Source organism: Rutilus rutilus (genome assembly GCF_951802725.1).
Source record: "Rutilus rutilus genome assembly, chromosome: 12".
Classification (NCBI taxonomy): Eukaryota; Metazoa; Chordata; class Actinopteri; order Cypriniformes; family Leuciscidae; genus Rutilus; species Rutilus rutilus.
The window spans coordinates 36738653-36754198 of NC_140217.1; the positions used below are offsets into that span (position 1 = coordinate 36738653).

Below are 15546 nucleotides of genomic sequence, written 5' to 3' on the forward strand. Positions count from 1 at the left end.
CTACATTAGAATACTGCAGATTTTATAAACATATGGTGATTGCATTCATTTTATCTCAACGATGAACCAGATAAAACAGTTCCCTCCAAAATCCCCATTTAATCCAAAGATTTGTTTTAATAACCTGAGCAAATGGTTAAAAAGTAGGCCTAACTGTGCAAATGTACTGTAACTATACTTTCTCCCAGAATGAACTAAAACTCTTCTTTCTCCCACATCTCTCAGCCTCTGACACTGTGATGCAAATGTGTATAAATGGGCTAATAAGGCACAGAGGGTTTTGGGTTAAAATTGCATCAGGGTGAGATTGAGAGAGGACATGAGAGAGTGAAAAGCGACTGTCAGAAAGAATATTACTTAACACAGATTAGCATACATTAAATATGAAAACCGGGAGAGGTTTGACACCACATAGGCTTGAAGTAGAGATAAGAAAACAGAAACGAAAGAGAAAAAAATGAAATAAAGATGATAATGCAGGGAGATGAAAATTTTTGTGCGTCCAAATGTGTCTGAGACAGAAACCAAGAGTAATGACAGGATAGTGCTGCCCACAGGAAAGATAAATCGCAAAAGACATCTCAATTGTTTCTCATAGACGAAAGGAGATTAAATAGAGGGAAAATTGAGAGGTCTTCTTCCTCCCGAGAAAAAAAAGAACCCTAAGTTTTAAGTCTCCTATATGTTTGTCTTCTGGAATCTCAATAACGTCTCAGACTGTGTTCAGATTTGCCAAGATACCAAAGAAAAAGAGTTCTGTCAGGTCCACTATCGTCAAAGATGATTGACAGTTAGCATACAGCTTGGATTGGCGATGTGTTTCTGTTATGGGCAAGAACTCTCTGCCCATCCATGCAGCCTAGCATGGAAAAGAGCAGGGAGAGCAGCGATAACGGGTAAACAGAACAGAACCAACATGAATGTATTGCAAATATTATTAATGTTCAATGATTTAATGTACAACATGATTCAAGAAAAATGAGTCTGATTCGAAGAGAAATATCAGAAGGCCAAGTCCTGACTGGACAAGAGGAGGAGCTGGGGATGGAGGAGGGTAATTAGCTCCTGAGCAACACGATAAAGGTGCTGATATTACTGAATGCTCATTATATATAGGGATGCTGGGATAGGCGTCGTACTCCTATAGGTAGACGTGGATCAGCTGAGAGTCAGCTGATGCGAGCTTGACTGACGTGATGACTGCCAGAACTAACGCTATGCTTAAAATTCGCAGTAAATTCTGTTGTCAGTTCCCCTTTAATGCTTAATGCCGTTCTGTACACACACAGTAATTTACAGGAGTGACAACCGCATTTAACAACCAAATTGACTCCTGAAAAATGCAGGGAGTGGCAAACACATTTACAAAACTTCTACGCAGTGTGTACGGAATCGAACTGAACAGCTAGTTGTTAATGGTGTAATCAAACGCGTGTCATCAGCGATCTCTCTTCTGTATGTGCACGGTGCAAGAAAACCACAGGGAAAGCCCCATTGAGCTTTGACTCATTCGTGTGTCCAGATCTTGCTGGAAAATTAAGACATGCAGTGGACAAGAATAATAATAATAATAATAATAATTCATTACATTTATATAGCGCTTTTCTCGGCACTCAAAGCGCTTTACATAGAACGGGGGATCTCCTCAACCACCACCAATGTGCAGCATCCACTTGGATGATGCGACGGCAGCCATATTGCGCCAGAACGCTCACCACACACCAGCTTACTGGTGGAGAGGAGACAGTGATGAAGCCAATCGGTATATGGGGATGATTAGGAGGCCATGATGGACAGAGGCCACTTGGCAAATTTGGCCAGGATGCCGGGGTTACACCCCTACTCTTTCGAAAGACATCCTGGGATTTTTAATGACCACAGAGAGTCAGGACCTCGGTTTTACGTCTCATCCGAAGGACGGTGCTCTTTGACAGTATAGTGTCCCCGTCACTATACTGGGGCGTTAGGACCCACACAGACCACAGGGTGAGCACCCCCTACTGGCCTCACTAACACCTCTTCCAGCAGCAACCTGGTTTTCTCAGGAGGTCTCCCATCCAGGTACTAACCAGGCTCAGCCCTGCTTAGCTTCAGTGGGCAACCAGTCTTGGGCAACAGGGTGACATGGCTGCTGGCGTCATAGAATAAGCTCATAATAAAATTAGATAAATCCAAGTGCTTCATTTTCAAAACAAGACCAAAATATCTTACTGTACTTCAACAATCATCTCATTTGTCTCTGTATTTATTTGTCTAAATTAACTTTAGGAGAAAGTTATCTATGAAAAGACTTTTAATTAAACGACATTTAGATTTCCTTGCAAGTCGGCAAAAGAACAGTGTTAATGAAAGTTTAGGTTTCAGGTTTTGGATCTATATAAAGGAAGCCTCATCTTTATGCAAGAATGTCAAACCAATCACAATTCAGTATGCAAATAAGTGTTAGAAAGAAGACCAATAGCAATTCTATATAAATATATCAATGACATCATGAGTGTGTCATGTACATTATGAACATAATGGAAGTCAATGGGAGATTTTCAAATTTGATATCAAGCATAACATTTGCTAATACAAAAATGAATCTATACAGAATACATTTTAAAATTGGAGTCTGTACATTATGTCAAAAGATTTAGGCTCAATTAGTTGCAGCAGTTTAATATTAAGTTTAGGAGTTTAGAACAAACTAATTGTTTGAAGAATATCTACACTACTGCATAATGTAATGAAACATAATTGTGAACTCATTAAAACTCATGAGCTATGAACGAGCAACCTGTTAGCAATAAAATGTTCCTGTGGCTGAGAAAACAATCAAGAAAGGGGACACATGCATGCATAAGGGAAACATATTTACAAAGCAAATCCCAAAAGAGCCAAAGCAAACATGAATAAAACAGCAAAAAAAAAAAAAAAAAAAGACAAATAATGGGACTTTTTCCATGGTCACCAGCAGCAACATTCCCTCATATCACAATTACTACCACCTCTCTGCCTGTCTTTCTCTCTATCTCTCTCTCCTTGCCATCAGCCGGTGGTTATTAATGACCCCTGCACCCCTCTGTGAGCACCCCATTTATAAAACTCACCGTTTTAATCTCTCTCAGTGTGTGTTACTCCCCCACGCTCCCTCAGCCTCCAAACACACTCATACATTCAGTGGCTGACACCTTTCTGGAGGATTGAGAATGCAATGGCCAGTACTTACAGTTCAGGCACCTGCCCAAAACTGAGCACACTTCCTCATATTTACACACCATCCTTCTCTCTCTCTTTTTCTGTCAGATGCTTAACCAGTTATACAACTCATCCACAATGTTCCTTAAAGTCTTTTATGGTGTTTCCCTGCTTTTTAAAACTTGAGCCGTGTTAAGATTCTTTAAAATTACTCATTTAAAATTTTAAAATTATGGAAAAAATAAAAAACATAGTGAGGTTTATGCTTAAAACAAGACAAAAACTATTTGACTGTTTATTTTAACATACTCAGATATATTCTGATACTACCATTCAAAAGCTTGTTTTTTTTTTTTACAGTAAGAATATTTATTTTCAGAAAGAAAGGTTTTAAATTGATCGAAACTGACAGTAAAGACATTTATAATGTTACGAAAATCTTTTTCAAATAAATGCGGTTCCTGTGAACTTTATAGAATTTTTACAGTTTCCAAAATAAAAAATAAATAAAGGGATATTTCACCCAAAAACGAAATTTTCTGTTACTTTACTCACCCTCAGGACATCCAAGTGTGTGTGTGTTTTTTCTTCAGTAGAACAGTAAAGATGATGTTTAGCTGAAACCGTGGTCATTGGTGATTCATATTATGCAAGTCAATGGCTACAGTCACTTCAAGAGTCACAAAACATATACAGGCAAAACAGAATTAATACCTGTGGCTCCTGACGATACTTTGAGGTCTTATGAAGCAAAACAATCAGTCTGTGCAAAAAACTGAACATCATTTACAACATTATTACCTGTAATCCACAGCCTAGGCAAACAGTCCTGAGCGCGAGCTTCCTGACAAAGTATATGTGGGAACTCAAACGTTGGGAATCTGTGAAAAGTCAATCTTCCCGATTGGGATCGCGCAAGCCTTGGCATCCAGGATAAGTACCATTCTGATGACTAATACAATACACGTGTCCACACGTGTAAACAAACACAGCGTCAGCTCACATGCGAGATTCTCTGCGCATGTGTGATAATGTGACGGGAAGCTTGCGCTACAGAATCTCATGAACACGCTCAGGACTGTTTGCTGAGGCTGTGGATTACAGGTAATAATGAGGAAATAATGTTCAGTTTTTTGCACAGACTGATTGTTTCACTTCAGAAAACCTCAATGTATCGTCAGGAGTTTATTAATTCTGTTTTGCCTGTACTGTATATGTTTTTTGACTCTTGAAGTGATGTTAGCCATTGACTTGCATTATAAACATGTTCTTTACTGTTCTACTGAAGAGAAAAAGACACCTACATCTTGGATGGCCTGAAGGTGAGTTAAACTTCATTTTTGAGGGGACCATCCCTTTAAGCTTTTTCAACACTGAAAATGATAAGAAATGTTGCTTGAGCAGCAAATCAGCATATTAGAATGATTTTTGAAGGATCATGTGACACTGAAGACTGGAGTCTTTGCCATCAAATATTAATAAATGACATTTTAAAACATTAAAACAACAAACATTTACTATAAATTGTAATAATATTTCACTTTATTACTGTTTTTACAGTAACTTTGGTAAAAGAGACTTCTTTTAAAAACATTTTAAAAAAAATCTTACCGAACTCAAGCTTTTGAACATTTATTTTATTTTATTTTATTTAAAAGAAAACCAACAACCAAAACTATTTAACAAATGTTATGATATTCGTGCAAAAAAAACAAAAAAAAAAACTATTTGCTAACTGGCTAAGAACAAAAAAAATAATAATAATGTTTTGCCAACGAGTCAGGCATGATTTTTCTTCTCCAGTAAATGTATCTTGCATTAAGGATGTTATTTTTCTGCAAGTCTACTTAGTCTTCATATCTTCGGGTCAAGCTTTTGGCCCTTCCAGCTCAGCTAACATTGAAAGTTACGCCCCCAGCAAGTTCTCTTTATTAATTGTCAGTGTCTGGCTGGAATGGTGCCACTCATGCCATCCACGCTGCCCCCACCCTCTCCCCCTGGACTGAATCCCTGGCACTGCATGCATTAATTAATGCATATTTCATTTAGCATGCCTGTGCTGTGCAGCATATTGCTTTGCACTCTATTCATTTCCCCAGGGAAATGATGTTATACATCACCCCTCTGCTGGCTCTCCTAATCACACACATATTCAGACGCATCCACACACCTCTGAATTCCCAGGACGACACTGGAACCTCTGAGCACCTGAGGCGCTCACAGCCTGAGGGATATTGCCCCATTGTGAAACACCCCTCCCAGGACATGCTCGGTAAGGCCAGATGGCAGTGATCGCTGGCAAAGAAAGCAACAAACATGCCGCTCAAGAAATCATGCATGCAGCCACTATAAGTGACACCTCTGTTAGCTTCTATATTTGGCATGTTAATCAGACGCATACTAATACTACAAAGATGAGTCGTTACTGTACAAGAAAATCTGTTTGGATGAGTTACAGAAAATAGTCAATATATGCAAATGATAATACTCAATACACAATTTCACATACTAAACTAGTGTATATTAGATGGTAGAAACATTGTTTATCGCAATTATAATTAATAATCATAGATATTTAATGAACATGGCAGTCTTATTTCAAGTTGTTGCAACCATTTCATAAAATCAATAAACCATAAGTTTGATTTAGTGCCACTGTTTGGGTCCCTCTGTTTAGGTTCAAGGAATATTGAATTGATAGATTAATTTAAGCATATTTTTAATAAATGAGATTTATCAGTGCGGAATCTTTAATTTAACACAGGTATCCTTGAAATACACTTAGTTACATCCCTAGTTTGCTGTAGCTACTCGGAAATGCAAAATGTACTCTTACAATTCATTCACAAATTAGTGACCTTCAATAAAATGTGGAATTAAAGCAATCACTGCTTAAACACTTGAAATGACAGATTTGACAACAGCCTTGAAAATAGTTCACCTGCATGCCTAACATTGTATCACAGGATAATATTATGTTGAACTTATTTGCATACTTGCAAATGCTTAATGAATAACTCTACTGTGCTTAATAAATATAGCTTCATACATTGACCAAAATAAGAGATTATGTCCATTTGTACTTGAAATCCATATCATGAAAGCTATAACCAATCAAACACTACTGTTCAAAAAGTTTGGGGGCATGTTTTTGAAAAATGTCTCTTATGCTCATCAGGTGGCATATATTTGATTAACAAATGCAGTAAAAACAACAACATTGTGAAATAAATATATTTTAAAATGTATTTTTTTATTATTATATTATATTATATTATATTATATTATACACTCACCTAAAGGATTATTAGGAACACCTGTTCAATTTCTCATTAATGCAATTATCTAATCAACCAATCACATGGCAGTTGCTTCAATGCATTTAGGGGTGTGGTCCTGGTCAAGACAATCTCCTGAACTCCAAACTGAATGTCAGAATGGGAAAGAAAGGTGATTTAAGCAATTTTGAGCGTGGCATGGTTGTTGGTGCCAGACGGGCCGGTCTGAGTATTTCACAATCTGCTCAGTTACTGGGATTTTCACGCACAACCATTTCTAGGGTTTACAAAGAATGGTGTGAAAACGGAAAAACATCCAGTATGCGGCAGTCCTGTGGGCGAAAATGCCTTGTTGATGCTAGAGGTCAGAGGAGAATGGGCCGACTGATTCAAGCTGATAGAAGAGCAACTTTGACTGAAATAACCACTCGTTACAACCTTGTTACCACTATGCAGGCTGGTGGTGGTGGTGTAATGGTGTGGGGGATGTTTTCTTGGCACACTTTAGCCCCCTTAGTGCCAATTGGGCATCGTTTAAATGCCACGGCCTACCTGAGCATTGTTTCTGACCATGTCCATCCCTTTATGACCACCATGTACCCATCCTCTGATGGCTACTTCCAGCAGGATAATGCACCATGTCACAAAGCTCGAATCATTTCAAATTGGTTTCTTGAACATGACAATGAGTTCACTGTACTAAAATGGCCCCCACAGTCACCAGATCTCAACCCAATAGAGCATCTTTGGGATGTGGTGGAACGGGAGCTTCGTGCCCTGGATGTGCATCCCACAAATCTCCATCAACTGCAAGATGCTATCCTATCAATATGGGCCAACATTTCTAAAGAATGCTTTCAGCACCTTGTTGAATCAATGCCACATAGAATTAAGGCAGTTCTGAAGGCGAAAGGGGGTCAAACACAGTATTAGTATGGTGTTCCTAATAATCCTTTAGGTGAGTGTAATTCTAATATGCTGATTTGCTGCTCAAGAAACATTAATTATTATAAACAGCTGCTGTTTTTATAATTTTGAGGAAAACAATTTTTTCTGGATTCTTTAATGAATAGAAATTCATTTATATTATATATAAATGCATCCTTGCAGAATAAAAGTATACATTTCTTTAAAAAACAAAACTTTCGAACGGTATAGTCTATATATCCATATAATGAATCACATCACGCATACTGTACATTTTTAAATTGTGAACAGTATATGCAAACTATTCGAGGTATTAATAAGCAATTGAACGAATGATGATTGTGGTTTGAATGAGGTTTTTAGTTGGTTCTTAAGCTAAAGTTTCTATTTTCCTTTTTTTCCCAAAATGATCCTGGGACAACCAGGTCTTAGAGAGCAGATAAAGGACTTGAAACTGTCCCGCAGTGTTCACTCTAGCAGCAACAGCAATGCTAAATCATCTGCAAAGAGAAGCTTTAGATTCGCTGTCATGCTGGGTACACCTGGGAAATCCAGAAACTCCAACTGTAATGCAGGTTTGTCAGGCCTTAAACTTACTTTTACTGTCTGAGTCAAAGATTCATTTCTTCTTGAATTGGTGCTTTGATTCAGAGTTTAATGTGCATTGACAGTTATACGTAAGTCATATCTGTAAACGCACATAACATAATGGAAATAGGTTATACACGGGCAGTCTTACACACAAACAGTCAAAAGTGAAGCCTAAGCAATAAGAAAATATTAACACTCATATGTCCTCTCAAAGTTCAACCAATTGTGTTAGCTTGAGACGAGACAATCTGTTTTGTCTAATGGCAGAAGGAGTTTGGGAAACCTATTTGAAAACATTATTTCTGCAATTTCACAAGGGCCACAACAATTGCACACTTCACCTTAAATGATTAGTCAATTAAATCAAAAATCCACCAATTATTGTTCAGTCTACCTTAAACATTTTTTTTTACAGTTATCTCATTAGTATTCATAGATACTCATACATTTTTACATTTGAATAGACTGATACATATAATATCAACATATGGATAGCTTTTTATGCATGACTTCACAGAAATACAAAATCCTCTGTTTAGGTTTAAAGAATATTGAACAGATAGATTAATTTTAGCGTATTCCTAAAAAGTGAGACTTATTAAATATGCTTAGCACCCATAGTAGCACCCACATATAACTAATTTGGCAAAAAAAAAAAACAAAAAAAAAAAAACATAATATATCAGTATAAACTCAACATGAAACAAATTGTGTGCTGCAAATACACTTTACATAGAAATAAAGGGGTGATGTTGAATTACTGGCCAAACGATGTTCTAGTACTTTATAAAAAGCCAATTTAACTAATCTATTGCTATCTGGAATGAATAATAGCACCTAATAAAGACTAAAGACAATTAGCGGTGATGTCTCTGCAGTGATTAAAGGGTTTAATCATGTCTTTTTCCAAAAACAGCTGTGAGAAACTGCTGGATTTGAGCTATTTCTCCTTTTTTTCTTTCCAACTGCCATATTTTAAGACATGCTTGAATCCCAGGCAAAGCCTGTCAGGGGTAGAGAGCACCACTAAAGATGTTTTTGGCCATGCTAATCACACACAGTGCAGCTACAGCCAAACAGATGCTAGCAATTTTCTCAAGTTCAGTGACCACAACCACACGCTAACAAGCCTTGCAGAAATGGACCAACACTTTTTGTTATTTCTGTCGGTACAATGTCTTTGTAGCGAAGCTGAGGCTCTACCCCATTATATTAAGAAACAGAGAGAATCAAGGCCTCTGTACTAGTCGTTAGCAATGCTAGCTGAAATAATGAAGACTCTGTGGGTAACAATTCAGGAGGAATCCTGCTGCTGATGGTTGAAGCTAGTTATAAGTGCTGTATTGTGGGCTGTGTTTGTGTGTGTGTTTTAGTGATCTCTCAACGCGCACGGCAGCATTTGAAAGCCAATGTCCCTGTACACTGGGCCACATTTATGAAACGTGAGTTATAGTAATTTGCATAAAATCAAAGTAAACTTTCTGCATACATATAGGTTTTTCAGGACACAGACAACAAGAATGCAGAATGCAATTGTAAAATGTCAAATAAAATGCATCATTATAGCAAAATCTTTGTTTTCATTTCAATTATTTCTGCTTGATTTTTCAAATAAAGTAAATTAATTAAAAAGGTCAAGAAGTGCAATGAACAAATGCTAAACTAAATCAAAATATCTTTTGATTTTGCTTAAAGGTGAACTAAGTAACTTTTACCTTAACTGAACAGCTTCGGAGTCATTGGAATGGTTATATTACTTATTTTGGGTTGAATGGTGGTCGTTTCGCACCCCCCTGGTGCCCGTGAGCGGAAAATCCGCACTTGCAACTTTGAGCAAGGAAGGGAGTATCGCGTGATATCAGGTCTCGCGATGTAAACAATTGCTTTACGGCCAAAAGAAATCTGTTAAAATGCTGTCATTATTGCGCTCCCTCACGCTGTTCGAACCCGAATGAAACGTTTTAAAGAATGTCCCATCTGCTTTGATGTCGTTGATCTACTAGCCTCTGGTGTCTGAGAATCGCCAACGAGTTTTTTCGACAGTGTTGTCAAATATCTATTCCGAAGCTGTGGGGGGAGCTCTAGAGAGAAACCTGCGAGCAAAAAGCGAGAATACAGCGAAGAAATCCCGAAACTACTGAGCCCCGCTTTAAAACTTAACTGAACTTAAACTAAATTAAACTTAAGATTTCTATTCTAGTAAGCAACTGCTAAATTACACTGCACAATAATAGTAAACTGTTATTGCGATATTTTATTTAAAGTCCTCCTGTAGTCAATCATTTTATCCCTTAAAACTCAGCTTTGATCACAAAAATGTCACATTTAAACTTTTTTTTTCCTGTGAAAAAAAAAAATGCTTCATGCCTTAAAATAGCTTGAATGTAACTCTACACCCTTGCTTCAATTAGTATACATGGATCTATGAATATGCAAATTAGCCCCGCCTCCACTCACGCGATCAAAGATCTACTCTGTCAACTTTACTGAAGTAAACGCTCGCTGCACAATGGTTTCGCTCTTTACAACGTCGGACACATAATGGTAATTAATATGATTAGCCTTTTGCTTGATTATGTTATCAAACAGCTAATAATGTACAAACCATGCTCCTGTTTGCCATCTCAGAGTCAGACAGCTGCCTTCTAAAAATCACTATCCTTACAAACGCTTTGAACAACTTAGAACGTCAGTGGAGAAAGGCATATAGTTCATCATTACATCGTAATATACATCATATACATAATTCACCCGCTATATTGCTAAATGTACCCGATTTTTCATATCAACAGAAAAATGTACCGGGAAAACCTGGCTTCTTCTTGAGACTCCACTGCTTCAGAGAATAGTTAATGATATGCTAAAGCCCGCCGGCACGTTGACGTGATTGGTTACAAGGTAGTTTGGAAACACCAAGAAACGGCAGAGATTTTAAACCGAACATTATTATTAAATATTCGTTTATTTTTATATTAATATATAAATAAATATAAAATTGTGAAATATATAGATATGGATTTGTATTAACATCTGCACTTTTACAGCCAACCAAAAACAACCAAACATCTAGCTAACGATGCTTCTTTTTCATTTGCTATGATTGGCTAAATCAACATGAGGAGGATGGCTGTTGTCTAGGGTTTGTTCACACTTGTGGTTCAGTTCGCTTGGTTCGGACCAATAAAAAAGAAAACATTTAGTCCTGGTCCGATTAGCACACTGAACCTAAAGGCCTATGGATATGTTCACAACCTAATTGGTCGGCTTTTATTACATAACTTACCGGACATCAAAAACAATGCTGTGTTCTGGGCTAAATGTGTTCATTGTATGTTCGTAGCCTACATATGATGGTATTTAGACCAGCTGAGAACTTGTGAAGAGCTTATAAAACGTGTAAAGGAGTCAAAACAGTGGCAGGAATCCCTCCGTCACACACACAAACACAGATCTGTTGTGAGGAGACGTGGTTCTGATGTCTGTACTGAACTGTGATGGGCAACATCAAGACTATGACGAGAAAAAACAGCTGTGCTTGAGCATTCTGTCCTTTTTAGGGTCGCATCTTGTGACATCATGTCCTGTTTTTGGTTCGTTTACATGTCTTTGGACTGTGTTACGTTCATATTGCATTCGAACCGCACCAGAGTTAGTTTGTAAGCGGAGTGAGACTCATCTTTTCAGTGTTCTCGGTCCGCTTGTTTAGTGCACAACAGGGTTCGGATGGCAGCGTTCACACTTATTCAAATGAACCGCACTAACAGAGCAATCGCATCAGAGTTTGTTTTAATCCAACCAAACATGCCAAGTGTGAACACACCCTTAGATACAGCCAGTCAGCCAACAGAATTAAATAGCTTTTAATGTGGCCAAGTATAAGACTGACAATTGTCTTTGACAATTGAAGAGCATATCAAATATTATATGAATATAAGACCATTTCATAGGCCCAAACGTAATTGGATTATTATTACAAATTACCAATCACCGTTTGGAAAGAACAAATCCTTTAGAACCAGTGACATACATGCTTTCAGGTGTCCATACGCACCTTTGACGCTCAGCTCAGCGTAGTTGGACACACCAGATCCTCCATCGGAGCGAATCACGCAGCGGTACCGGCTGGTGCTCCGCTGTGACGTGTCTGTTACGCTAACGGTGGCGGAGAATCGCCGATGGTTCACCACACGGGTTACCATGAGAGACGTGTCTTTACCGTTCCATTGCTGAAAGACAGGAAAATGATCATCCTTGCAAAATCTTATAACTGATAAGAAGCACACATAATATGTTTGAAAGATATTTTACAAGATGGTCCATAGTGTCACATCAAGACAGAGGCACAAGCTCTTATAACACACTGTACACAGTGAGAACTGGTGTTATATCTTCATGTCTCAGAGCTGTTGCACAGGATTGATGGAGGCTTAAGGTCTCCAGCCAAGGGAACAAGTAATTTTATCCAAGACTTCGATAAGACATGAACACCGACACTGGCTTAGAAATCTTGCTGACAAAAATCTCCAACAAGATATTAAGTTTCCTCAAGTGATGTGTCTCGGGACCAAGGTTCAAAACCTCCCAACGCTCACACATAACAGAGATGCATAGAGATTTAAAAAACATGTTAAGCATGTATCATCAAACCAGAGCCTTGTCCACACTAATATGTTCTCTTCACACAGAGACAGCGTTTTTGTCCTGCGAAAATGGAGCTTTTTGAAACCGCTTTCCCGAGTGGATACATTTTTTCGCGTTGTAGTGTCGACTGTGAAAACGGAGGTTTTAGAAAATGATGACGCATATTTAGTCATGTGACACATATTGGTACCGCTATTGTGCTTGTTATGTGCTATTCACTTTTACACTGTCGCTAAAGATATGTTACTTTGTACACTTCTTATCGCAGTCCTGCAAAGATGACAGAAAATTTACGCAGAAAATTGCGTTTTAGACCAAAAATGTATTGGTGACTGAGTGCGACCTGGACGCATCAGTGAATGGTGAGATAGTTTGCTAAATAAAATAATCCTGCCAGAAGAATAGCTTTTTTACGTATGTTCCGTCTGTATCATCTCAGTGAGCTTTTATGAGGTTTTACGCATGCACAGTAAGGTGAATTTAGCTTTTTCCGACGTTTCAGTGTGGATGAGAAACATTTGGAAAACGCTAGTGTGAACGGAGAGTGTTTTGAAAGGAAAACGGCATTTTCAAATGTATCCGGATTAATGTAGACGTAGCCCAGGTTTGGTGTGTCTATGAATGTTTTTTAGTATGTTGTTGTCCCTTTGTGTGGGAAGTGTGTGAGGTTGTGTGTATAACTCACCTGTAGCCAGAGTTTGTCATGTTGTGACCATTTGCCTCCAGCAATACACTGGAAGGTTGCATTCTGTCCCACGTTCACCTCGACATTCTGCAGCCGCAGAAAATGTGGCGTCTTGCCTATTAAACAAAACACATATACCTTCAAAAACATCCCATAGCACCCATGCAAATGATATAAAGCACATAGACACTGATGGTTAACTATTTTGTGCTCCACTTAAAACAGGTGTACTTCATCACTTTAGCAATGAACATGTTCCACTAACATTTGACAATCACAAAGTGTTCAAAAACATTTTTATTTTTATTAGTATATTGTTTTAAGGCATATCAATTAATCATTTCAAACCTAACAAACATCTTTTTTTCAAACATTTAGCTTTTCTATCTTTTCTTACAAAATATCAAAACAAATGTCTTTTATTGTACATTTAATGACATTGTTTTTTGAAGTGTCCAAATGCTCTTTTGAGCTCTTGTATGTTCTATGATGGTACACATTTTTTTCTGATTGTACATTTAGAATCAACATCTGAAACCAAGAAATTTAATGGAGCTTGTATTATATTTAATACTATTTGCAAAAGACATTCTCTCTCTTTACAGGTGCATTTGTCTTTAACGACAACAACTCTTGCACTATCTGAACTCACTACAGCGGTCTCCACCCACTCTCCCAGCCAGCTTCATTATCTGTGAATGTACAGTAAGCATTCTGCGCAAAAGCAATATCATTCCTTTTCAATTAAAGTAATTCAGAATGTGGATTTCAATTTTAGTACCTCTGCTTTAACATGTGGAAAGCATTAAGATTTAATGATGAAATCTTAAAATTGCCCACACATATTCTTATAGCACATAAAGTCAAGATAAGATCTATATTTGTGCCTTTTCAAATCAGCTCTTATTATTAATTTTTTTTTTTAATTCTGGCTGTGTAAAATAAAATACTAGTTTACTGCATACTGTTTAATATACACTGTACACTATCTACTGTTTTTTAAACATTGCATGTGAAATGAAACTATCCATTATGCAAAGATCCATTGTGTTAAGATGAATTGCTATGCTTTAGATAAATGTGTCTGCTAAACTGATACATGTCACAGTCACGTTACATTGGCTTTCAGTTATCACATAGGCTAGACCGTCCCATTTAACAACACTCGGTTCAACCAATAGCTGTGTCCATGCCTTCGAAGTCCACGTCCTTTGAAAGATGCAGCCTCTGAATGCAATAGGTCATCTGAATGAAGGCGTGATACGTAACATGATGTGCCATTCGCAACCCATTTAACTTCTGTAATCGGACATAATTCTGAGTGAAATGGGATTTTCAACATGATTTTTTTTTTTTACAGTCAACATTTTTCTGGAATAAGATGCAATGATGAAACATGCACAGTAAGACCGGGGTCTTCTATAAGACGCATTAACCTAATTTCCTCATTGGCACTGCTGGCTTTGCATTAGGGACAGAGAGATCTAAGACAATGGATGTCACAGGCTAAAGTTCTCCTGTCATAACAAGAATGATGGGGGCCTGAAGTCTGAGCACTCAGCTCTGCAATCTGTCTCCCGCTCTCTCTCTCTCTCTCTCTCTCTCTCTCTCTCATCCACAGACTTGCTTGTTTGCTAGCCTTTTCCATCTCTGTTCAACCCTCGATCCACATGAAGTGCTTTTCACAGTAGTTGACAGACTGAGCTCCTACAGCGTAACCAAGACTGTGAAAGTAAGCAGGCGCTGTGTGTATGTGTGTGTGTGTGTGTGTGTGTGTGTGTGTGTGTGTGTGTGTGTGTGTGTGTGTGTGTGTGTGTGTGTGTGTGTACTCACGGCAAGGGTGGGCCAAAACGTGCATCTCATCCACTGCGATGAACCCAGGATGCCCTTGTACAGATACTGCCTCAAAAATAACCTAAATGAGAGAAGAGGGGAGAGGAAACCAAGCGTTTAAATCAAGTCAGCTTGTTTCAGACTGAACTGAGATGGTCAATTTATTTCAAGCAAGAAAAGGATTGAAAATATTTAAATTGGCACAGGAAAGATCTTTTTGCTAGATTAAATGCCTGTGGCTGGTAGCAAAAACTGCTTAGACTAGTCTTGCAAGTTAGTCACACAAATTTTTCCTTCAAGACTAGTCATAACTTTAAGTCAGTTATATAAAAAGGCATCAATTATGAATCTGAAAAGTAAGATTTTTAGCTGAAAAGTTAATTGCTAGTCGGCCAGACTAGTCTTAACTTA

At 37.9% G+C, this 15546-nt stretch overlaps 1 protein-coding gene across 10 annotated transcripts in view; it reads right to left on the reverse strand.

Moving 5' to 3' along the window:
• The window catches only part of ptprt (protein tyrosine phosphatase receptor type T), a 238621-nt gene that overhangs the window by 140273 nt on the left and 82802 nt on the right, over nt 1–15546 (reverse strand). For all 10 annotated transcript variants that reach the window (XM_084425071.1, XM_084425070.1, XM_084425064.1 and 7 more), the window contains exons 4-6: nt 15136–15217; nt 13303–13418; nt 12028–12202 (exon numbers count right to left, since the gene is read on the reverse strand). In XM_084425071.1, the coding sequence (XP_084281197.1) occupies nt 12028–12202; nt 13303–13418; nt 15136–15217 (373 nt within the window). The remainder of the gene's footprint in view (nt 1–12027; nt 12203–13302; nt 13419–15135; nt 15218–15546) is intronic.